Source organism: Megascapheus bottae, chromosome 17 (genome assembly GCF_031878675.1).
Source record: "Megascapheus bottae isolate mThoBot1 chromosome 17, mThoBot2.hap1, whole genome shotgun sequence".
NCBI classification, from domain to species: domain Eukaryota; kingdom Metazoa; phylum Chordata; class Mammalia; order Rodentia; family Geomyidae; genus Megascapheus; species Megascapheus bottae.
Window position 1 is genome coordinate 5081152 of NC_143525.1, and position 24338 is coordinate 5105489.

At 42.1% G+C, this 24338-nt stretch overlaps 1 protein-coding gene across 4 annotated transcripts in view; it reads left to right on the forward strand.

The window, feature by feature from the left end:
* Window positions 1–24338, forward strand: part of Specc1 (sperm antigen with calponin homology and coiled-coil domains 1) — a 243978-nt gene that overhangs the window by 83608 nt on the left and 136032 nt on the right. The window contains exon 1 of one of the 4 annotated variants that reach the window (XM_090349470.1): window positions 20308–20396. The exons of the other annotated variants lie outside the window; for them this stretch is intronic. Coding sequence (XP_090205596.1) covers window positions 20357–20396 — 40 coding nt within the window. The 5' untranslated portion in view covers window positions 20308–20356. Of the gene's footprint in view, window positions 1–20307; window positions 20397–24338 lie in introns of those variants that run through there. 4 annotated transcript variants of the gene reach the window in all.

The window sequence follows — 24338 nt, forward strand, 5'->3', positions numbered from 1 at the left end:
TTTTTTTACTGTGGCTATCTAATTACTATCGCACCATTTATTGAAAATGATAGTGAATTGGTCAAAAATAAGTTAAGCCTGGTGTCAGTGACTCACACCTATTAAAAAAAATCCTAGTTACCTGGGAGTCCGAGATTGGTTGACATGGTTCCATGTTAGCCTATGCAGAGTTCTTAAGACCCCCTTCTCATAGATAGCTGGGCATGGTGGCATGCATGGTCCAGACTAGAGGTGGGTAGGAAGTGCAAATAAGATAGAGGACAATGGGACATGTTCTACTGTAAATGTCCTTCCTATTAGAACATGGTTCCTAGGGCGGGGTGTGTGGCTCAAGTGGTAGAGTGTTTGCTTTGAATGGGTGAAGCCTTGGTTCAGTTTTCGGTACTAAAATACAAATGGGACTGAAGTATTTGAAGAGGACTTGCTTCTTTTTTTCTAAATGTTTGGATTCACTTACTAGTTTTTCAATATGAATGTTCCTAAATGTTGAGCTCCTTCTTTCAGCTGGCACTTGTTCAGAACAACCTGGCTTGGTGCCAGTACCCCTGGCTTTATTATGGAGGAAGAGAAAAGGGAAAGAAACAGGGCCCTATCTTATGGCCAGGAATTTGGCCTAGTGGTAGAGTGCTGACCTAGGGCCCTATCTTAAAACAGGTTTTTCTATTCTGGAAGAAAGTTCTGCTTTTCTGGTTCTGCATAATCATCACACTGGATGGAAGGGAAACTGGGAGGTCTTTCCATTGAACTCATGGAATATTAAAGTTCCAGCCCTTGAACTTGGCCATGACCTTCTGAAATGTCCATGTCTCTGAATGGAAAACATGATCAGATCTCTTATGCTGCTTTTCCTGGCTGCTGACACACAGTGGAGTCTGTGTTGGGTTCTGTCCTCCTCAGTGTGCTTGGGTCACTGAACTTGCTGTTGAATCATCTTTGTTTGCATATTGATTTCCATTTCAAAAATTACTTTGATACAGTGGAAAGTACTTTTCTTAGGCAAATTACAGTACAGATGGCTAGAAGTATATATTATTGATCCCTCTTCCTCTCCCCTCTACAATGGAGAGATTTTTTTTTCAATGCTGAGATTTTTCTTAACTGTTTGGATGGGCTGTTTCTCCAAGCAGTTTCCAAAGACAAATAAGTAATATTGGTTTTATATGGTGAGAATAATTTTTGGAACATCAAAGCCGAGATGTATAATAAATTAAATTAGCATATATTTAATCATTTATACCCTTTTAAAAAAATGTTTATTGTCTGAGTGATGTATAGAGGGGTTAGAGTTACATTCATCAGGTAGTAGGTACATTACTTCTTGAACATTGTTGCCCCTTCCCATATTTTTCTCCCCCCCACCACACACACACACTCAGTTTTATATTAGGAACTATGTGTGTGGGGGTTGATGCCAGAGGAACAGAAATGATTTAGTCAGTGGATACTATGTGGAGACTACAGCAAAAGTGGTCACCACTTTGCCCATGTCTCAGCACCTCCTGGTGGTGTGTCCTGGAGCAGATTAATCTACTACCAACCACTGGGCTCTGTAGATTACAGAATGAAAGCTATGGGAAGACCCTTGGAGCTGAGTCAGGCCTCTTGTACTAAAGCTTAAACTCTAGGCCTCACACTTGTGCTTGGCTTTTTTACTCAAAGCTTTACCACTTGAGCCACACCGCTTCTTCTACCTTTTTTCTGGTTAATTGGAGATAAGAGTCTTTCTGATTTGTTTGGACTGGCTATGAACTGCCATCCTCAGCTCTTCTTGATGGCATTCCTGGTCTGTCAACATTGGTTCCTAGTTATCACTAGGTCTCCTCACAAGTCAGTCCTTTTAAAAATCTGTTCCCACCAGGTTCATTATTTAGGTCTTCATCTTTTAGCAGGTAAACATTTTTAATTTTTTGTTCATATTTTTAATAAATGCCATAATTTATAGTAGACAATTTAGTCCCATCCCTTTGGCAAGTTGGCACTGATATTGTGCAATTTGGAATCTTTCTAGAGCCACTCAATGTGGAGGAACTAAACATGTCTCCCCCATACTTCCCATATAAAGAATGGGAAATAGGGACACATCTGTCTGCACTTGTACTTTTCTCTTAAATGAGTTTTGGAAAGCCAAGCAAGATGGTAAACCTCTGTAGCTCCAGTACTCAGGGAGGATAATTGAGGGTCAAGACAAGCCTGGGCTTGATAACAGGATTGTGTTCTAGAAAAACAAAAAACCCTCTGGTTTCTGTCACTGCATACCTATTTCTTAAGTTGGTGGTGATTATTCACAGCAGTTCATTACAATATACACAAAGCATGGAATTTCCCTGGGCCAGGAAAGTGAACCTCACTGATGGTTTTCCTGAATCTGTTTCCTGTATCACTAAGGTTTGACCATAGTCATATGCCCGAGAAAACATAGAATTATAATCAGTGCTAAGAGAACATTGGGGAGCCATTTACTTTTTTTTTAAGATTTCAGTTTTGCTACATAGCTCACTGAAACATAGCTGGCTTCAAACTTGTAGCCCTTACCATTTCAGCCTCCCAAATAGATGGGATTAAAGGTGTGCACTGCAATACCCAGCTCCTCCTTTACCATTTTAAACCACCTACCTCCTTCTCAAGAATGTGCTTCCCAGACCATTAGTTAAGAGGTTTCTGCCAACTCTTTTCTTTTTTTTTTTTTTTTTTACCAGTCCTAGGCACTGTCTTGTGCTTTCTCACAGCAAGCACTCTACTACTTGAGCCACAGCACCACTTCTGGCTTTTTCTGTTTGTGGTAGAGAGGGATGGAACCCAGAGCTTTCAAGCATGCTAGACAAGTGCTCTACCACTAGCCCATGCTCCTGATTTTATCAAGGCCACTTGTCTCATGTTCAGTTATTACCCAGATGTTCCTGTTTACCTGAATACCCCAAGAACATCACACTGGACTCTCCTTCCACTTCTAGTCAGAAATTGGCTACTGGTTTGGAGTCAGAACCAACATGTTGAGGATTTTCTAGCCTCCCTGGCAAAGTGTTATGTGTGCCTTTGGGACCAGCTGCTTAGCCTTCTCGGTCTTGTGGACATTTGACTTACTTTCTTACCATGTGTAATTGGGAACTTTGGGGGCCAATTAGTTGAAAATGTTTGTTAAATCAGAGAACCTTTAAAAGAAAAAGGATTTTTTTAATTTCTGCATCTAAGATATTTGGCTGTGCATCTATTCACTGATTAAGGTTGCATCACATCTTTCCACACCAGTAATGAATGTTCCATGATCTGTGATATCTAGCTTTAGTTGTTTAGTCCTGTAAAATATGAGCAAGAATATTGATATTTAAGAAGATCCCTTATCTAATCTTCATCCAATAGGATCCTTACCTAATCTTATATAGTACTTCTGGCATTTTGAGTAGTTCAGTCCATTTAAGTGTGACTTTTGAAAAATATCCCTCCCTCCTTCCCTTCCTTTTCCTCTGTCATCCTTGTTCCCTTCCTGCCTTTCTCCTTCCTACCTGCTCTCCCTCTTTCACTTCTTTCAGTTCATTGGCTTATATAACAATTAACTTATGCAGATAAAATACAAGCATAAATAGGCTTGAGGACACATCTGCCTGACTCTCAATACACTGTCAACCCAACACTGGGAACAGCAGTGCCCCTGTATCATTGAGATGAAGACATTTCACTGGTCAAACATTTTCATGGTGCCAAGGGTATCTGTCAGTGTGTCTGATAACATGGGGGTACCCCGGCTATTTTGGTTATTGGCTCTGTGAGAAATGTTAAGTGGAAGGTGCCGAAGAGAAAAGTTGAGAACCACCAGAGTATTTTCCTGAACCACAGTTTTCATCGGAGCCTTCAAGGCTCTTCACCAGGTAAGGCACCAAGGGCAACTACTTGCCCTGAGTCACAGGATTTTATGCCTTATCTTTTGCCCTTGTTGTGACTTTTGTAGACACTCAGCCTTTTGTGAGGTGACAAGGCCTGATTTGCCTTGTTCATTCAGGATATGAATGCCCGCACTGTTCACCATGTTCCTGAGCAGCACCTTCTTCAAAAGGCCTTTCTGGAACAACTCACCACAGGATTTGTATTTTCCCTTTAAAATCTTCAGCAGTACCATATTCCCATTTGTTAGGATGCTCTCCACATGCTACCCTGTCCTGCCTAATAACCCTTGGTTGCTTTGAATTGAACCCGATTCAGTAACCAAGCATTTCTCAGGTTAGGGGATGCCTCCCTCCCCCTTATCTTTTCTTCCTCAAAGCCTATGTACTTTCAGCCTTCATTCCCAGCAGGCAAAGCACCCAGAGCTTCAGTTATATTAATAGATTCAAAGTAAGAATGGGGCTTTGTGTGTGTGTGTGTGTGTGTGTGTGTGTGCGCGCGTGTGTAAAGAATACAGCCTGGAAAGCTCTTGTAATTTCTCCCTTGATCTTAACACACACACACACACACACACACACACACACACACACACACACCAGCTTTATTAACGAATAATTTACATACCATAACATTTATCCACTTAAAATGTATAGATCTAGTGATATTTAATAAAGTAAATGCATTACAGCTATCTTCACAAACGGATTTAAAAACATTTGTCTCAGTTCTCTCCTTCCCTTTTCTAGCCCATTTCTGTGAGGAGCTCCAGGCAACCACTAATCTACTTATCACTCTCATAGAACCTCTTGGATTTTCCTGCCTCTTTTTCATAGTTTGGAGTGTTTTCTAGACCAATCTTCATGCTATTTGCCCAAGGAACTCAAGAGTCTGATTCAGTTACATGGCTTTGTTACCTTTCCCTTTACTTTTTCTCTTCATGTTCAAGTTTGTCTTGGCTTGCTTTGTTGTGGGAACTCAGTCCTTGTTCAGTAAGTTGGCCTTTAGCTTCATAAGAAAGTTGAGCTTTTTTCCTCCTTCAGAATATGGAAAATTTGAATAGTGTCATGTACAAAATAGGTATTGACCATTACTTACTGAATAAAGGAATTTAAGTTATTTTAAGTCATGGAAATACCTTGTTTTCTGTCATATTGAGCAGGGTACACAAATAGTATTTTTAGTTTTTGCTAAGAAAATGACATTGTTTTTATTTAAATGATTTATGCTTGATAGCTTAAAGAATGCAGAACAAAGAACTGTCCTAAAAATTAAAACAGAATGTCTGGTATATACCCGAAAGAACAGGAAGCAGAGATTCTAAAAAAAAAAAAAAAAAAAAAAAAAAACTATGGCTGGGCGCAGTGGCTCATGCCTATAATCCTAGCTACTCAGGAGGCTGAAATCTGAGGTTCTTAGTTCAAAGCCAGCTCGGGTATTAACGAACATGAGACTCTTATCTCCAGTTATTCACTAGAAAAATGAGAAGTAGAGCTGTGGCTCCAGGGGTAGCGTGGTAGCCTTGAGCTGAAGATCTCAGGGACAACGCTCAAGCCCAGGTCCATAGTTCAGAGTTCAAGCCCCATGACTGACAAAAAAAAGAAAAGAAAAGAAAAGAAAAACTATGTATGTGTGCAGTAGCAACTAAAAGTTTGAAGAATTCCTGTGTCCATGAACAGACTGGTGGATAAGCACAATATGATATGTTGTGCAGCTTAGAGAGCAGAAGCAGACAGATGCTGGTAGCTTATACCTATTTGAGATCTGAGAATCCCAGTTTGAATACAGCCCTGGCAGGAAAGTCCATGATATTTTCATCTCAAATTAAGCACCGAAGAGCTGGAGTTGTAGTTGAGTGGTAGTATGCTTGAGTAGAAAAAACTAAGGGACAACATCCAGACCCCAGTACCAGCATATAGGGGGGCGGGGAGGGAAGGAGGAAGAGAGGGAGTGGCATGGGAGGTCCCTGATTAAGTTGTGCAGGGGATGGGTGTCTGGATTGTTGCAGCTGAGCTTCTCAAGAGGTCTGGGAAAGAAAGCCTAAAGAGTATGCACTGAATTCATTGAGAGTCCTTCCTTTGAAAAAGATGCCGCATTCTTGTGAGGCTCAGAAATCAATAAAACACTGTAGTGAGGACAAAGGTCAATTTGTAGTAGTGAATAACTAGAACCAGAAAAAATACCACTGTGGACTGGTAACATGACCCCCTTATGTGATCCCCTTTTGTACCTCTAAACTTTTCCATTCTAGGGAAACATGGGTGTACAAAATTCACAGGTAAGAATTCAGACTGTAAGGTACTTAGCTTCTTGAGTAGCTAAGATTATATACATGAGCCACCAGCAACCAGCAAATCATAACGATAAAAATTTTTAATGGGGTGGGGGAGGGAAAAATTGAAAGATGATCTTTAAGATAAATGAGTGAAAAGATAGAAAGTTCCTATAGATCTCGTCACCCAGACATTCACATATTGAATCAGCGCGGTACATTTCTGGTACATTTCTAGTGAACCTATCTGAAGTCTATAGTTCACATTAGGGTTCATATTTGGTGTTACACATTCTGTGGGTTTTGTATAATGTACAATTGTATAATGGCATGTATCCATGACATTATTATTGTATAGAATAGTCTCACAACCTTCATGTGCCACACTTTTTCATCCCTCCCTCCCAAACACCTGGCAACCATGGATTTTCCTGTCTCAGTAGCTCTGCCTTTTCCAGAATGTCTCATAGCTAGAATGATACAGTGCACAACCTTGAAGACTGATTTCTTTCACTAAGTAATAAGCATTTTAGGTACATCATGTTCTTTCATGTCTTGACAGTTCATTGTCTTTTTTAGCACTGACTAATATTCCATTGTCTGATCCATAGTTTAGGATAATGTCCAAATACAGCTGTGAACAACTATGTGCAGATGTGTTTTTTGTAGAAGTGATTTTTCAATGCCTACATTTGGGAAAATACCATGGCATGAAATTTCTACACCATATAAGGATATATGTAGTTTTTAAGAAACTGCTAAAATTACAGAGTGGTTGTACAGTCTGTGCTTACAACATGAATGCATGAGAGTTTTGGGTGCATTTGATACTATCCTTACTGTGAATTTTTATCATTCAAATAGGTAAATAGTAGTATGGTCATAATTTAATAAAAAAACAAGCAACTTTCTGAGCAGCGGTAGTTCACACCTTTAATCCTAGCTACTCAAGAGGCTGAGATCAAAGGATCATGGAGGGGAAGTCAGCTCAGGCAGACAGATCCTAGAAACTCTTATTTCCAAATTAACCAGGAAAAAGCCAGAACTGGAGATGTGGCTCAAGTGATAGAGCACCAGACAAGCAAACAAGCTGGGTTAAGTGTGAGATCTCATGCTCAAACCCCAGTAAAAAATTCATCAAAGTATTTTTGAAAATGCTTCCTGAAATATTTACTAATGAATCAAGATGTCTGAGATTTGCTTCAAAGTGATTAACAGGAAGAAGTAGATGGTAGTAGATGAAACAAAATTAGCATGAGTTGATAATGGTTAAAACTGAGTTACCAAGCACATAGAGGATCATTACTAATGGTTCCCTAAAAACTTAAAAATAAAGTTTGATAGTATATTGACAGTGATATTTTGATGAATAAAGACAGAAGCTTTCTTCTAGTCACTTCTTTAAACTTAATCCTTAATAGTATTATGAGGAAGAACTGAATATAATATTAAATAATTATATGTATATTAGAGTTAATTAATATTCTTCCGAGAAAATGAAGAATCTCTGGTAATATAAGTGATTATACTTGAACTTACTTTAAGAATTTCTGTGTTTTTAAGTAAAAACTTTTTTGCACTAGAGAAAACCTTAAAATATGTAAGGACTTTACAATAAGGATATTGTTAACCTACCTACTGTAGAAAACAACTCTTTGGCCAGGCACAGTGGCTCACATCTGTAATCCTAGCTACTCAGGAGGCTGCGATTTGAGAATCAAAGTGCAAAGCCAGCTTGGGCACAAAAGGACCTAAGACTCTTATCTCCAATTAACCTTTAGGAAATGGGAAGTGGGGACCGGGAGTTTGGCCTAGTGGTAGAGTGCTTGCCTAGTATGCAGGAAGACCCCGGTTCAATTCCTCAGTACCACATACAAAGAAAAAAACTGGAAGTGGTACTGTGGCTCAAGTGGCAGAACAGTGCTCAGGCTCTGAGTTCAAGCCCCAGGACTGGCAAAACAAAACAAGAAAACGGGAAGTGGGGTTTAGCTCAAGGTTAGGGCAGTAGCCTTGAGCTGAAGAGCTCAGGGACAGGGCCCAGGCCAAGTTCAAGTCCCATGATCTCCCCCCCCCCCAAAAAAAAACCCAACAACCCACCGTTTGTGTGTGTGTGTGTGTGTGTGTGTGTGTACACTGGTACTGATGCTTGAACTCAGTCTAAATCCTGGACCTTAGCTTTTTAATTTTTTTAAAAATTTATTTATTTATTTACTTTTGCCAGTCCCATGGCGCTCAGAGCCTGAGCAATATCTTTGGACTTTCTCAAGACTAGAGTTCTACCACTGGAGCCACAGCACCATTTCTGGCTTTTTCTGTGTATGTGGTACTGAGGAATCAAACCGAACCCTGGTCTTCACGCTTGCTAGGCAGGTAGTCTACCACTAGTTCAAACTCCCAGCCTTCTTGGCTTTTTTACTCAAATCTAGCAATCTACCACTTGAGCAATAGCTCCACTCCCAGCTTTTTGGTGGTTAATTGGAGATAAGGGTCTCATGGGCTTTCCTTCCTATACTTTGAACTACAATCCTCAGATCTTAGCCTCTTGAATAGCTAGGATTATAGGTGTGAGTCACCAGCACTGAGCTATAAAACTACTCTCATTCAGTGCCTTGAGGTATAATTTCTAAACTCTTTCCAGATTATCTGGGTTTCTGAGGGTATAGGTTTTTTTCCCCCTAATATATGGTTGTTAAGGATTCTATTCTTAGTATAATACTGTTCTACTTTACAGCAGTATATGTAAATACTGATCTACTTTATAGTAGTATGTATAAATACTCTTTTACTTTATAGCAATATATCTGACTCACTGTTTTAGAGACTATGTACAGCCTAGGAAGCCATTCTATAGCTGAATTGTAATTTAGTTCATTTGTTTTGATAATGGAAGGTTTCCTTCCCACCACCAGACTTTTGCTATCATAAACAAAAAGGATGCAATAGCAGTTTTGTTGTTGTTGTTATTTTGGGATTTTTTTTTTTTTTGGTCAATCATGGAGCTTGAACTCTGGGCCTAGGTGCTGTCTCTGAGCTCCTCAGCTCAAGGCTGAGCCACAGTGTCACTTCCAGCAACAGCAGTTGTTAAGAACACAAATGGGGTAGAAGAAGAAGAAGAAGAAGGAGGAGGAGGAGGAGGAGAAGGAGGAGGAGGAGGAGGAGGAGGAGGAGGAGGAGGAGGAGGAGGAGGAGGAGGAAGAAAATGACAAATGGGAGATACACAGTTCTGTCCAGAAAAGCATGGACATGGCAGACATAGGATGCCTGTCTTTAGACTGTTTACAAGTCTGGCTTACCTAGAGTCACGCAGGAAACTTGGATTTTCCACCATTTTAACTGAAAAGAGTGCATGTTAGCTTTCTACTATTGTATCAAAATGTTTGATGTAATCAATTTAAAAAGATGAGTTTGGCAGCGATGCAGGAGAATGATGAAAGAGCGGCGTAGCGGCGTTAATCAAGATGCATTGTATTCATAAACTACATTTTTTTGGATGTCAGCTCCTCCTTTTACAACTACTTAAAGATTCTAGACTATATTTTAAAAGAAAAAAAGATTTATTTTGGCTTATAGTTCTGAAGGGTTTGATTTATGCAGGTTGGCTTTTGGGCCTGTGGCAAGGAAGCTCATCTCCATAGGAGTAAACTTCAAAACCATTCACTTCTTGGCTGGAATTGGAAAGGAAAAAAGGAAGCCTCTTCTAGGGTGTGTTACCAGTGACCTTGTGCTATGCCTCTCCTTCTTAAAGTGGCAAGCTAGGGACTAAGTCTTTAACAAATGGGCCTTTGCTACTCCATACAGAGTAGTTCCCTAAGGCAAAACTTGTGTGCAAATCCTGTGGTTTATGCTAAACATCTTCTTTCTCCCCTGAAGACTAGATTATGAAATGGGCTAGGGCAGGAGTGGGTGTATGTGGGGGGCGGGGGAGGAGGAGGGGTGTAACCAACTTCTAGTTAAAACCCAGGGTTTCAATGAGATTTCCTGATAGGCAACATTTCATAGGCTTCTCCTAGAGGAAATAATTCAAATGACTTCTCTGGGAGAAGATCCTTGAAAGTGAGTGCCTGGTTTCCTCTAGACTTCGATCTACAGGCTTTTCCTTTTTCTTTGTATCCTTATCTGTGAGCACAACTCTGCTTTCTTCTGTGAGTCTTCCGAGTGAATCATCAAGCCCTGTGGGGGTAGAAGTGGGGAATCTAAGATACAGATTCAAATCCTGGTTCTTCCACTTTATAATGGAGTCACCTTAGGCAAGTTATTTGTGGTCATGTTTTAATCTTTAATCTGAGTTAAAAAATAATTTTTATCTTACTGGATTTTTTTGGTAAGGATTAAATAAACTAATATACATACTTACATATATATATATGTATTACTTAAAATGATGCTTAGAGTCACTATTCCTCAATAAATGTTAAGAATTATCTTGCCAGCCAGATATCTTTAAAATATATAATTATTTTGCATGAAATTTCTGGGTTTAATATATGAGCTTTTTGTGCATGTATTAGTTATAAAACAAAATATTTATTGTTGAGGCATTAAAGATAATTGCTACAGACGGGCTCTGTGGCTCATGCCTGTAATCCTAGTCAGGAGGTTGAGATCTGAGGATCAAGGTTCAAAGCCAGCCTGAGACTCTTATCTTCAACTAATCCTGAAAGTGGGAAGTGGGGCTTGGCTCAAGGGCAGGGTGGTAGCCTTGAGCTGAAGAGCTCAGGGACAATGCGTAGGCCCAGAGGTAGGACTGTAGTGTTGAGCTGAAGAACTCAGAGACAGTGCCCAGGCCAAGTTCAAGCCCTATGACCCACCAAAAAGAAAAGAAAAGAAAGAAAGGATAATTGCTATAGAAGTTAGTAAAGCACTGGTGGCTCACACCTATAATCCTACCTACTTAGAAATGCTGAGAACCAGAGGATCCCAGTTTGAAGCTAGCCTGGGGAGCAAAGTCCTCAGGACTCCATATCCAATTAACCATCAAGATGCTGGACTAGAGGATGACCCAAGTGGTAGAGTGCCAGCTGTTAAGGAAGCAAGCCCTGAGAGAGTGTGAGATCCTGAGTTTCAGCCCCAGAAGCACCAAAAGAAAGAGAAAATGAATTCCTTATGTAATTTCATTTTAAAATATATTCTGGGTAATGTATAGAGGGTTTACAGTTACATTCACCAGGTAGTAGGTGCATTACTTCTCACACATTGATACCCCTTCTCATGATTTTTGTTCTCATTTCCCTCCACACACCCCTTCCCAATCATCTTGTTTTCCTTTCTTAATAATTTTTTTTCTTTTCTTTTTTCCAGTCATTTAGGTTGAAGTCTGGGCCTGGGCACTGTCCCTGAGCTCTTCAGCTCAAGGCTAGTGCTCTGCCATCAGTGCCACTTCCAGTTCTCTGGTGGTTAATTGGAGATGAGTCTCACGTACTTTAGCACCTGGACTGGTGTTGAACTGTGATCCTCAGATCTCAGCCTCCTGAGTACCTAGGATTATAGGCGTAAGACACTGGTGCCTGGCAATCATTTGCTATATACTTATATACATTTATTTATTTTACTTTAACCTGGCAGTATTATAGAATATATATGTGTATGTGGTGCTAGGGATTGAATTTAGGCTCTTGTAGATGCTAAGCTTATATTTTACTGTTAAACTATACCTCAGCCCCTAATATAGATTTTAAAAAACAGGAATATACACATACACACATATAAAGTTATATATGCCTAAATATAAAGGGATCCCAAATACATTCAAATATTCTTTTTTATTGTCCTTTAACATTGAAAAATGGATAAAACAGAAATGTATAATTATAATATCTAATTTATAACTTAATTGCAACTTTATATATGAAATCACACATTATATAGAGTAATTTAATATTACAATGCTGCTTTGTTCTGTTTTCTTCTTAGTTTTGTTTGTTCATGTTGGTCCTGGGCCTTGAACTGTGGGCCTGAGTGCTGTCCCTAAGGTCCTTTTGCTCCCAGTCAAGCACTCTACCACTTGAGCTAAGCAACCACTTCCTGCTTTTTCTGTGATTAATTCAAGATAAGAGTCTCAGGGACTTCTTTCCTGCCTGGTCTGGTTTGAATCACAATCTTCAGATCTTAGCTCTGGAGGAGCTAAGATTGAAGCATGAGTCACCAGTGCCCAACCCTTCTTGGCTTTGTTGTGCTGAGGATCAAACCCAGGGTCCCATACATGCTTTGTCACTGAGTCACCTCCCTGTCCCCTTGCTTGTTTTACAAGCATCACAAGCACCTTTGACATCAGCATCACTGTCACAGTGGAACCACTGTGAGGCCATTTAACACTGGTCTGGAGCATAAGAGCTCCATTTCCAACTGTGGCTGAGATGAGCATTACTGTTCCATGTACACAGCCTGACCAGTCACTGTGCTGCCTTTTTTTTTTTTTTTCTTGCCAGTGTACTTGGGCTTGAACTCATGCTCTAGTTTACCTTTTTCACTCAAAGTTGGTTCTCTGGTACTTGAGCCACACCTCCACTTTTTGCTGATTAAGTAGAAATAAGGATCTTGGATTTGTCTTAGCTTGCTTCAAACTTGAGTCCTCAGAACTCAACCTCCTGAGTAGCTGGGATTCGAGCATGAGCCATCACTACGCTACCTTTTTTTTTTTTTTTTTTGCCAGTCCTGGGCTTGAGCTCAGGGCCTGAGCACTGTCCTTGGACTTTATCAAGGCTAGAGCTCTACCACTTGAGCCTCAGCACCACTTCCAGCTTTTTTCTATGTATGTGGTTCCGAGGAATCGAACCCGGGTCTTCCTGCATGCTAGGTAAGCACTCTACCACTAGGCCAAACTCCCGGCCCCTGGTACACTACCTTTTAAACTTTTCTTTGGGCTGGGAATGTAGCTCTGTGGTAGAGTATTTGCCCAGCATGGGAGAGGTCCTGAAATATTTTTAAATAATTTTATGGCACATTTGAAATTTGAAAAAAAAACAACTACATCTTTTCTTTACTCTTTTTTTGTCTAATTTTCTTAGATTTTTTTTGATGCTTATTTTCTTTCAGGTAAATTTTGGGATAAACACATTCATGATCAATTTTTTTTGTTAAAAATGTAGTTTCCTTTGGGTAGAATTGAAGTTTTTATAATAGTCTTATTACAGTAACAGAATTTCTGTAGATAACAAATAATTCTTTGGACTTAAATACTCTAAGTAGATTTCTTTTTGTTTGAAACAATGTTTTTTTTTTCTTTTCTTTTTTGTGAGTCATGGGGTTTATACTTGGCCTGGGCTTTGTCCCTGAGCTCTTTAGCTCAAGGCTACTACCCTTACCCTTGAGCCAAGCCCCACTTCCTTTTTTCTAGAGGTTAATTGGAGAAAAGAGTCTCAGGTCCTTTTGTGCCAGGACTGGCTTTGAACCTTGATCCTCAGATCTCAGCCTCCTGAGTAGCTAGAATTACAGGCCTGAGCCACTGTGCCTGGGCGTGAAACAATGTTTTAAGCTGGATACCAGTGTATCATACTTATAATCCTAGCTACTTAGGAGGCTCATATCTGAGGATCATGGTTTGAAACCATCCTGAAGTCTACAAGACTTGTTTCCAGTTAACTAGCAAAAACCCAGAAATGGAGCTGTGGCTCAAGTGTAGAGTGTTAGCCTTGAGTGGTGAAAGTTGAGTGAGAACATGAGGCCCTGAGTTCAAGCCCCAAGACTAGCCAAAAAGAATAAAGAAAAACTCTTTTACTCATATTGTAGGGCAAATAAACATTGTTTCTTGTAAGAATGGCTGCGGTAGTATAGTTATGTGAAAAATAAGCAGGCATAAGTGCTGGGAGGGAGATAATACTGAATTCTATCAAAGGGATGCCAGAGCAAGAATTTAAAAGATGATCTATTAGTGCACATGGGTAGCTATTAGAAAATGCCACACTTTGAGCAGCTTAAACAACATAAATGTATTTCTCACAATTGCTAGAGGCTGGAAGTCATATCACCATGCTAGCACAGTTGGGTTCTTGTGAAGGCTGTGCTTAAACAAGTTCTCATTCTTATTGCATTCCTATATGATGGGGGTGTCCTTTTAAAGCTACTAATCCTACTAGATTAGGGTCTCACCCTGATGACTTCATTTAACTTTAATTGCCTCCTAAAAGCTCTATTTCCCAGTATCTCACATTGGAGGTCAGAGCATCAGCAGCCTTCTGGGTGGCAGGGGCAATTCAGGTCACAGCCAATGAATAGGCATTTGCTGAGCAGCCAAGATATAGAAGAGAGTACAGCAGAGTTAAGACCACAGAGGTCTATGGCATTAAATCGGCTGCATTCTGAGAAAGTCTAATTGCTGGGATATAAAGTGGAAGGTGTGCTGCACTGACAACAGATGAAGCTGAAACAGAAAGGGTAGAACTGAAGTGCAAGGTGATGCAAAGACCTTATGTACTAAGCTTAAGAGGTGAGGATTTCTTCTGAAAAGTAGATGGAAACCACAGGAGCTTTTTTTGGGGGGGAGGGGGAGGATGGTCATAAGGCTTAAACTTGGCCTGGGCTCTGACCCTGAGCTCTTCTGCTCAAGGCTACAGCCCTACCCTTGAGCCAAGTCCCACTTCTTGGTTTTTTGTTTGTTTTTGTTTTGTTTTGTTTTGTTTTCCTAAAGGTTAATTGGAGATAAGAGTCTCAGGTTCTTTTGTGCCCGGGCTAGCTTTGAACCTTGATCCTCAGATCTAAGCCTCCTGTGTGTAGTTAGGATCATAGGCATGAGCCACCTTGCCCAGCCACAGGGAGCTTTTAAACCTGAGTCAGATTTGCATTTAAAAAAAAAAGCTGAGAGGAGTAACTGGAAATAAAAGTGGGCACAACTGAGCAGGGGAAACTAATGGAAGTTGCTCTTGTAAAAGAAAAGGCCTGCATTAAAGAGATGACATAACGCTGGAGGCATGACTGAAAGACAGTCTTGAGTTCAAACCTTAGTACTGCAAATGAATGAATTAAGTAAATAAATAAAGCAAGCAAGCAAGTAAGCAAGCCAGGAGAGGCAAATCTGAACCACATTCTCATGAGAGAATGCAGGTTGGGTTGGTGGTTTGTCATATGTGCATAAGGAGACACAGCACATTTTTTTTTTTTTTTTTTTTTTTTGCCAGTCCTGGGCTTGCAGGGCTCTAGCGCTTGGGTTTTCTTAAGGTTAGAAGCCTACCACTTGAGCCACAGCAGCACTACCAGCTTTTTTCTGTGTATGTGGAACCAAGGAATCTAACGCTGGTCTTTGTGCATGCTAGGCAAGCACTCTATCACTAGGCCAAACTCCTGCCCCATTTGTTTTTGTGTGTAGTGGAGTTTTAACTTAGGGCTTGGGCACTATCCCTGAGCTCTTTTGCTCAAGGCTAGCACTCTAACATTTTGAGCCACAGGGGCACTTCCAGGTTTTGAGTAGTTAATTGGGGTTAAGAGTCTCATGGGGACTTTTCTGCCCTAGCTGGCTTCAAATCATTTGAGCCACCAGCGCCCAGCTACACTTGATATTTTATCAAATTAATTATTTACCAATCCATCCTCTATGGATAAGTATATAAAGTGCCTGTCTACTGAAGTTCTGCCACTGTTACAATGTGTACAAGCTCAGAATGATAGTTCACAAATTATAGTTCTGGAAACAGAGGAGTCAATTACTTTCAGGTACATTTAATCGAGTCATTGTATAGTGTTTGCTTTTAATTAAGTTTTTTTTTTTTTTTTTTTTTGTCAGTCCTGGGGCTTGAACTCAGATCCTGGCCACTGTCCTTAGACACTTTTTGCTTGAGGCTAGCACTAGCATTCTTTTTTTTTTTTTTTGCCAGTCGTCGGGACTGAACTCAGGACCTGAGCACTGTCCTTAGACTTTCTCAAGGCTAGAACTCTATCACTTGAGTCACAGCACCACTTCCAGCTTTTTTCTATGTATGTGGTACCGAGGAATCAAACCTGGGTCTTCGTGCATGCTGGGCAAGCACTCTTAACCACTAGGCCAAATTCCCGGCCCTTAAGGCTAGCACCTGAGTCACAGCACCACTTCTAGCTTTTTCTGTGTATGTGGTATGGAGGAATTGAATTAAACCCAGGGCTTCGTATATGCTCTACCACTAGGTCAAACTCCTGGCCCTTCAGGTAACTTTTTTGTGTATGCTAATATTGTGGCTTAAACTTGAGGCCTTGTGGTTTAATTTAGCCTTCTACTCAAAGTTGGCATTCTACTACTTGAGCCACACTGTTAGTCTTTTTTGCTGAAGATGGAATCTTACAGTCTTCCACTCAGTCTGGGTTTCAATCAGAGATCCTCCAGGTCTCAGACTTCTGAGTAGCTAGGATCACAGGCATGAGCCCACTAGTACCTAGCCTTCAAGTAACTTTTTTTTTTTTTGCGCCAATCCTGGGCCTTGAACTCAGGGTCTGAACACTGTCCTTGGGCCTTCTCAAGGCTAGCATTCTACCACTGGAGCCACAGCACTGTTTCCAGCCTTTTTCTATATATGTGGTACCAAGGAATCGAGCCCAGGTGTTTATGCATGCTAGGCAAGCACTCTTACCACTACGCCAAACTCCAGGCTCTCAAGTAACTTTTATTCCATTTAATGGACCAATGTATCGGAATAGTGATATTTAGTAATTCAAATATGTAGTTCTTAACAAAAAATTATGTGCTACATAGTTGGTAAAATCTGTAGTAAGTTATTATTGGTCTTTTACTGTGCCTAATTTAAAATTAAATTTTATTTTAAGTATGGGTGTGAAGGAAAAACTATAGTATATATATAGGGTTCAGTGCATCATCAGTTTCAGGGATCTAATCCAGGTTCTGAGAGGGACTGCTGTACTTAATAGCAGTGTGTCACAGAACTCAGCAAAACATATGCGTGTCTGTGTTGAAGGTCTGCTTTTCTAAGGTGATGTGATGAACAAAACATCTCATAATAGGATGGCATTTGAGCAGAGACCTACCTGGGAAATGAGAGTGAGCCATAACACAGCTACAGGAGGAAGAGTGTTGTATTGTAGGGAGCAGGAACAGCAGGTGCCACGGCCTACATGTGGGAGAATGTCTGGTTCATTTGAGGAATGGCATGGAGCCCTCTGAGATCAGGAAAGCAAGAGGGAAGGATTTTTCAGGGACTTGGAGAATATCAACTTTGACTTTTCCTGCATGAGACAAAAAGATAGAGTATTGTTAAGGGGAGGTGCCAGAAGGTGTGGCATTATTTGAACTACGTTTTAGAAGCATCACTCACTATTATGTGGAGAACGGAATAGATGGGGAGGGGCTGGAGAAGAGAGGCTTGTTGGGAGACTGTTGTTATTCTGGCAGGAGATGACAGTGCAGGAAGTAAGAAGTCCTCAGATGTGGCAGCATTTATGAATTATGCCATCTATACTGACAGGTAACACTCATGGGCTTGATGTGGCATGTGAGGCAAGTTAAAGTTGTTGGCCTGAGTCATAGAAGGAATGCAGTTTCCATTTATGGACAAAGAGAAGATAGAGGAGAAAGAAATTGAGCTTCTTCTTTTTTTTTTTTGCCAGTCCTGGGGTTTGAACTCAGGGCCTTGGCACTGTCCTTGGACACTTTTGCTCAAGGCTAGTGATCTGCCACTTGGGCCACAGAGCTTTTTCTGAGTATGTGGTACCAAGGAATCGAATTTAGGGCTTCATGCATGCTAGGCGTGCACTCTACTACTAGGCTATGCTCCTGGCCCTAGAAATTGAGTTTCGTTCTAGTTAAAATGGAACTACTGATGGGACCTCCAAGTGCAGTTGTCAAAAGGAGGTATCTAGAAGGCATGATAACCTTCATCTGTAATCCTAATTATTTAGGCAGAGATCAGGAGGATAACAGTTTGAAGCTAGACTGGGCAAAATGTTTGCGAGTTCCCTGTGTCACCCTATAGCTTGGTATGTTGCATGCATCTGTCATTCCAGGTTTATGGGAAGTATAAACTGGTTGTTGTCCAAGCTGACTTGAACATATATGTGAGACTTTATTAATAAAAACAATCCAAACAAAACAAACAAACAAAAAAAGAAGTACTGGGCACTGGTGGCTCATGCCTGTAACCCTAGCTACTCAGGAGGCCGAGATCTCAGTTCAAAGCCAGCCCCAGCACAAAAGTCCATGAGCCTCTTATCTCCAATTAACCACCAGAAAACCAGAAATGGCACTGTGGCTCAAAATGGTAGAGTGCTAGTCCTGAGCTGAAGAGCTCAGGAACAGTGCCCAGGCGGAGTTCAAGTACAACCAACCAAAAATAAATAATAAATAAATATAAAACCAACAACAACAACAAAAAACAGCTGGGAGTGTAGCTCAAGGGTAGAACATCTGCCTAGTAAGTGCATAACTCTTGACTTTCAAACCACAGTGTTTCCCTATGGCCAAAAAAGGACACTTGGATAAGAAAGTCTGGATCCATAGCTTCACTTGTGGCTTTTTGGTAGTTAATTGGAGATAAGACTTTTCTGACCAGCCTGGCTTCAAATCATGATCCTCAGATATCAGCCTCTTGAGTAGTTAGAATTATAGGTGTAAGCCAACAATGGCTGGCCATTTTGTTTTATTTATTTATTTATTTTGGTTGGTCATGGGGCTTGAACTCTGGGCCGAGGCACTGCCCCTGAGCTTTTTTCAGCTCAAGGCTTGTGCTCTACCATTTGAGCCACAGTGCAGCTTCCAGTTTTCTGGCTGGTTATTTGGAGATAAGTTTTATAGCCTTTTTGTGCTTGCTGGCTTTGAATCACAATCCTCAGCTCTCAGCCTCCTGAGTAACTAGGATTACAGGTGTGAGCCACTGGCACGTGGCTTTTTTAATTTTAATTTTTGAGTTGACATATTCATAATATGAGATTTTGTTGCCATACAAGCACACAGTTTTCCTCAAACAAACTCATCTCCTCCATGATCCCACTTTTTCCTCCCCTCCTTTTCCAAGCATTTGGTGGGTTTTATTATGCTGTTTTGATGTATTTATATATGCATATACTTGTGGATGTGTATATATGTGTACATATGCACATATATGTAACATCTTACCTTATCACCCCTCTGTCTTCTTTACCCTCCCACTCTCCTCATAAATGGATGTTAAAAACCACAGGTTGAAAAATACGAAAATGTGAACATAGAGAGATGGTTGGCTGAGTTTTTTATTCCAGAGTTTAGAGTTCTAAGAGATTTGGAGTCCCCACAAAAGCAATTGAGAAGAGGCCACCAAGGAGGTAGACCACAAACTAATAGGATGTAGCACCTACAAAACCCAACTGAAAACAACTTTAAGACAGAGAGTAATCCATGTGCTCTAAGATGTTGATCATCAGGAAGTACAGACTAAAAAAAAAAAAAACCAGAGTTAAATAATTCAAGAGGCAGAGACCACCATCCTACTAATTATTTTACTAGTCCTAAGTATTATCGCTGCAAAATTTAGTGCTGAGTGTTTTCACTGTAAAAAGAAAATTGCTCAAGTTGATCTTCGTAAATTAGTGATTTCTGACAGCAGCAATAGGATCTCACGCTTATGATTGGCGTGCACAGTATTCATCTTGGGTCGTAAGCGAGGCTTTGTCAGCATTGTTTTTCTTCTCTTGAAGAGTTGTTTGTCCCCCACAATATTTATTAAGCGGCGGCCTAGTACCAGCCCTAGGTTTTTGTCCTGATAGATCTAATTTGCCATAACAGCGCAAGACCCTGTCTTTCCGGTGGCCCTTGGCTACAGTCTTCCCGCAGTGGGGTTTTTCCAGCCTACCTTGTCCAGCTGCAGTGTGGGCGGGTGGAGGCTTGAAGTCGGTCAGCTGGTGCAGCCCTCCCACAGTCATGTGCGGCCCTTGGACACTTAAGTCGGACATGCAGATGAGGTGGGTGGGACACTTAAGATCGATATGCCGATAAGGTGGGCGGGCCGCGCCTGGAGGATAGCGTGGAGTTGGTCAGGGTCAGTCGGGCGGGATGCACATGAAGGGGGCGGGTCCAGTCAGGAGGGCTGAGTGGCTTGGAGGGGCGGGGATTATGCAGATGAGGGGGGCGTGTCCCTCCCGCGGGCGCGAGGAGCGGCTCTGCCGGCCGCCGCCGGGAGCTGGAAGGCGCCTGGCTCTTTCTTTGACTGGAGCCGGACCCGCGGACGCAGCTGCCTCACCCGTCCGAGCCGGCGCGCGCGCGCTGCGGCACAGTGGACACCCGGTCGGAGGATCGCCAAAGTCGGCTGCTGGCCGAAGCGGCTGAGCATGGGCAACCACTCTGGGCGGCCAGAGGATCCCGACTCAGGTTTGTGTTGTTGGTAGGGGTAGCGCCGCGCCCCCTCCTCGGCCGGGCGCCCTTCCCCCACCCGCCTCCCCGGCCCTCAGCCGCCGCGTTTCCCGCTGCGCCGCCGCCGAGTGTGGCGAGTGGAGAGGCGAAGTTCCCGAGATGTGATTCTCGCTTCTGGAATGCGCTGATGGGGTTGTGAAATTACCTGTGCTCGCTGCGCGACCAGGAAATGCCACTCGTTGCAGACACGCACCTGGAAGCCCCCCGGTCCGCCCGGACGCCGTGGGCCGGGAAGGGGCGGACAGGCGGGGCGGGCGGGTTGCTGAGAGGTTTCTGGTTGGGGTCTCGAGTGCAGGCTTAGCTGTGGCCCCATTCCTCACCCCGCCCCTCTTCTCTGCAGTGGGACGGGGTCGCCTGTGCAGCCAAGGCAGTTCTCGAAGACTCGCTGGCATCTGTGAGGGAAAGTGGGGGCTCGCTCGGCGGTGGCTTTCAGGCTTATTGTCCCGTGTTCCGTGGAGCATCATTTGCACAGCACAGAGTTTCTGGAGTCCTACGGAAGGTGGCGACCCGTCAGCTGATTAGTTACTCATACTCAGACCAAGAGCGCTTGATGGTGACTGTTTGTTACCCCAAATAAGCCGTGCTTTTTCTGGGATGCCCGGAACTTGCCTGAGTATCTGATTTTTTTTTTTTTTTTACTCAGAAACGATGTGAGCTTGGTATAGAGAGACAGCTGGGCGCTAGTTTTCATCTGGGGGTCCATCTCCCTAGACTTGGCGCTGATTTAGGTGCCACACCATGGGGTGTGTTTGAAAACAAGACAGAACATTTCTGTGGTGTCATGGGAAGTGAATAGCGCTTGATTTAGCTTCACAAATGGCATCTTGGCTGATAGCAAAGAGATGGTTGACCTGATTCCGGCAGGTGAGTAGTCAGAACTGGTGAAGTTTTTTTTTTTTTTTTTTCCCTCTCTCCCCCAAAGGAGTAATTTTTCAGTTTTAATTCGAAGAAGGAAATTGAGACCCCTGGAAGTGCAGTGATTTGTCTCAGTGACATCCCTTGCATTGGGAGCAGTGCTATAATTGTAACCTTGGTTTGTGGTAGCCATAGCTCACAGCTTTTCACTTATGTCCCAGCCCTTGAGTTGCTTGTCTTGCCTTTAACCTTGGATCTGGGTGGGCTTAGTGCCTCCTTGGCACTTGGGGTACTTCGGAAGTCTACAAAATTAGGATGGAAAATTTGAAAGCTACACAAGACCAATGTGAAGAAAAAATTCAGAGATGGGGTTACTAAGCAAACTTCTTTGTACGCAGTAAGAAAAGAATAATATACTGGTTAATAATAAGGTCTGTTGATAAAGGATATGTAATATTTTAAAATACACCACTTGTTAGTGTCCAAGAATTGTGACAATTCCTACCTACTATTTCCTTTGTCTTAAAATTGTCAGAAAAGGGGCCGGGAGTTTGACCTAGTGGTAGAGTGCTTGCCTAGCAAGGTTTGATTCCTCTGTACAACATACAAGAAAAAGCTGGAAGTGGTACTGTGACAGCTCAAGGGGTAGAGCTCTAGCCTTGAGAGAGCCCAAAGACAGTGTTCAGGCCCTGAGTTCAAGCCCCAAGACTTGAAAAAAATTTTAAAAATTGTTAGACAACTCACTGTTAGTGTTTTTAAGAATTATCTGGAGGCTGGGAGTTTGGCCTAGTGGTAGAGTGCTTGCCTAGCATTCATAAAGACTCAGGTTATTACATACATAGAAAAAGCCAGAAGTGGTGCTGTGGCTCAAGTGGTAGAGCTCAAGGACAGTGTTCAGGCCCTAAGTTCAAACCCCAGGACTGGCCAAAAGCAAAAAAAAAAAAAGAGTTATCTGGGTGTTTACATTCCAATCTCCAAGAGGCCTACCATTTTAAAGCACTCTAAGGACTAGGAAATAAAAAGGTACATTTATTCCAATGACTTACTTTATTATGTTTCTTTTGTGAGTTGTTTTGGAGGGGTGGTTTGCTTGTTGTTTGTGTTTTGCAGTACTGGGAATGGAGCCCAGGGACCCCCCGTATGCTAAGCCATGTGCTATATCTCTGAGTTCCATCCCCAGCCTTTTATTATGGTTTTCAAAGAGCACATATAATTTCAGGATGTGAACTCAGTCTGATTTGTTGTGTGTAAAGATAGTTGATTGGAAATCTTGGTAAGGATTTTTAATTCTGGGCTGTTGGCTGAAAGGAGTATAATTTCAACTAGTTCATCTTACTGCTGTGATAAAATTCCAGGATTTACCAAGGAGATTATGGAAGGTAGAATTTTGTTGCATTGGGAGCTGAGACAGGATGGATAACACTACCACCACCTCCCCCTCCCCCCACTGGTTGATACATTAGGCCAGAATCTGAACAGTTCCCCTTGCTTCAAGCAAGGGGACCAAAGATAAGTTGAATGGGGCAGCAGGGAGGCTGCATGAGGAGAGCAGCACACAAGTGTGGATGTCACATGGTTTTTGTGTTGTGTTAGTTCTGTTTGAGAGCAGATGCTTCAAATTAGGATTTCATGAGGTTTGTTAGGGAGTGAACCCCAAGAAAGGTGAAAGGGAAAGCGGAATGGGCAAGAAAAGCCCCGATGCAGATCCCATATGTTGGAAGAGAAGAGGGTGGCAGTGGGTTTAGCTGGGGAGCCTCACACACTAATGTAGATCTGGTGTAGCCTGGCCAGCTCATTAGGGCCACTATCCATTAAAAGAGCCAAAGACTGGGCAGAAAATGCCAGTTTTTAATCCTCCTGGTGTGGGAAGTCATGCTCTGGAGGCTGCCTGGGAAGAATGTAATGTCAAGCCCAAAAGCCTAGTGGAGTTTTGGGATCTTGGTGGCCCTAACAGTCAAAGGTTGTCTGAACTATACTTCTTACAGTTGGCTGACAGGTTCTTTCTGGATCCCAGTGGCACTCTGTCTCTGGCTGTTGTAGTACTTCAGATATTTGGGCAGGAAGGGTCTATTTAAAGGGTAAAGTAAAATCCCTCTCTGAGATCCTCTCTGTAGGCTTTAGAGGGTTGGTCTGAATCAACTTTCAGGTGGAACCTCCTCCTCCCTCAGCGTTGTATTCTGGAGGCAAGTGGTTCTTAGCTGTTGCTTTTATAGTGAAGTTTGCTGCAGTGGCAGCAAGGTTCCTCGCTGGTGGTGTCTGTGAACTTCTGGGTTGGGTCAGTGTGTTTTATTGAGGTACTGAAGGATAGTAAGATAAATAGATGAAGTAAAAGACATGAAAAGGTCCATGTGTCAAGGCTGCTAAAGAGAGCAGGTCCTAGTGAACAGTCCAGCTAGGTTGTTAATGCCCACCTTGTCTAAGAGGGCTGGTGGGTATAGTTGTTCAGTCTGAGTAGTTTAAAAGCATCTGGGTTAAGGGTCCAACTGGAGTTGTACTGACCCAGAAGGAGGACTGCCGTTTTAGTTTTGCCTTTTTATATTGATGCAAATATGCAGGATGCTAGGGGAGGCCTTAGAAAAGCGCGCTTTCCAGAAGGCTTTCTACCTCTGGCTCAGTTTTAGCTGAGATGGCAAATTTTGTTATAAATTTGCTATTTGTTTTACATTTGCATGTATATGTTTCAGAAATGTAGGTGGATGCTGGTGGCTTACGCCTGTAATCCTGGCTACTCAGGAGGTTTAGATCTGAGAATCAGGGTTTGAAGCTAGCTGGAGCAGAAAAGTCCCTGTGAGACTCTTATCTCCAATAAACTGCTTGGAAAAGCAGGAATGGCTTCTTGGTTCAAGTGGTAGAGTGCTAGCCTTAAGCAGAAAGAGGCTCAGGGGCAGAGCCCTGTGAAACTCCAGGACTGGCATCCCCCCAAAAGAAAAAAAAAATGTGAAATGAAAGCTTCTATATTTTGAATTGACTATAGTTTAGGCTAACCATAGTTACTGTTGAATCTCTAAAATAATCACCTAAAATAGCGAAGGTTTATTTCTTTCA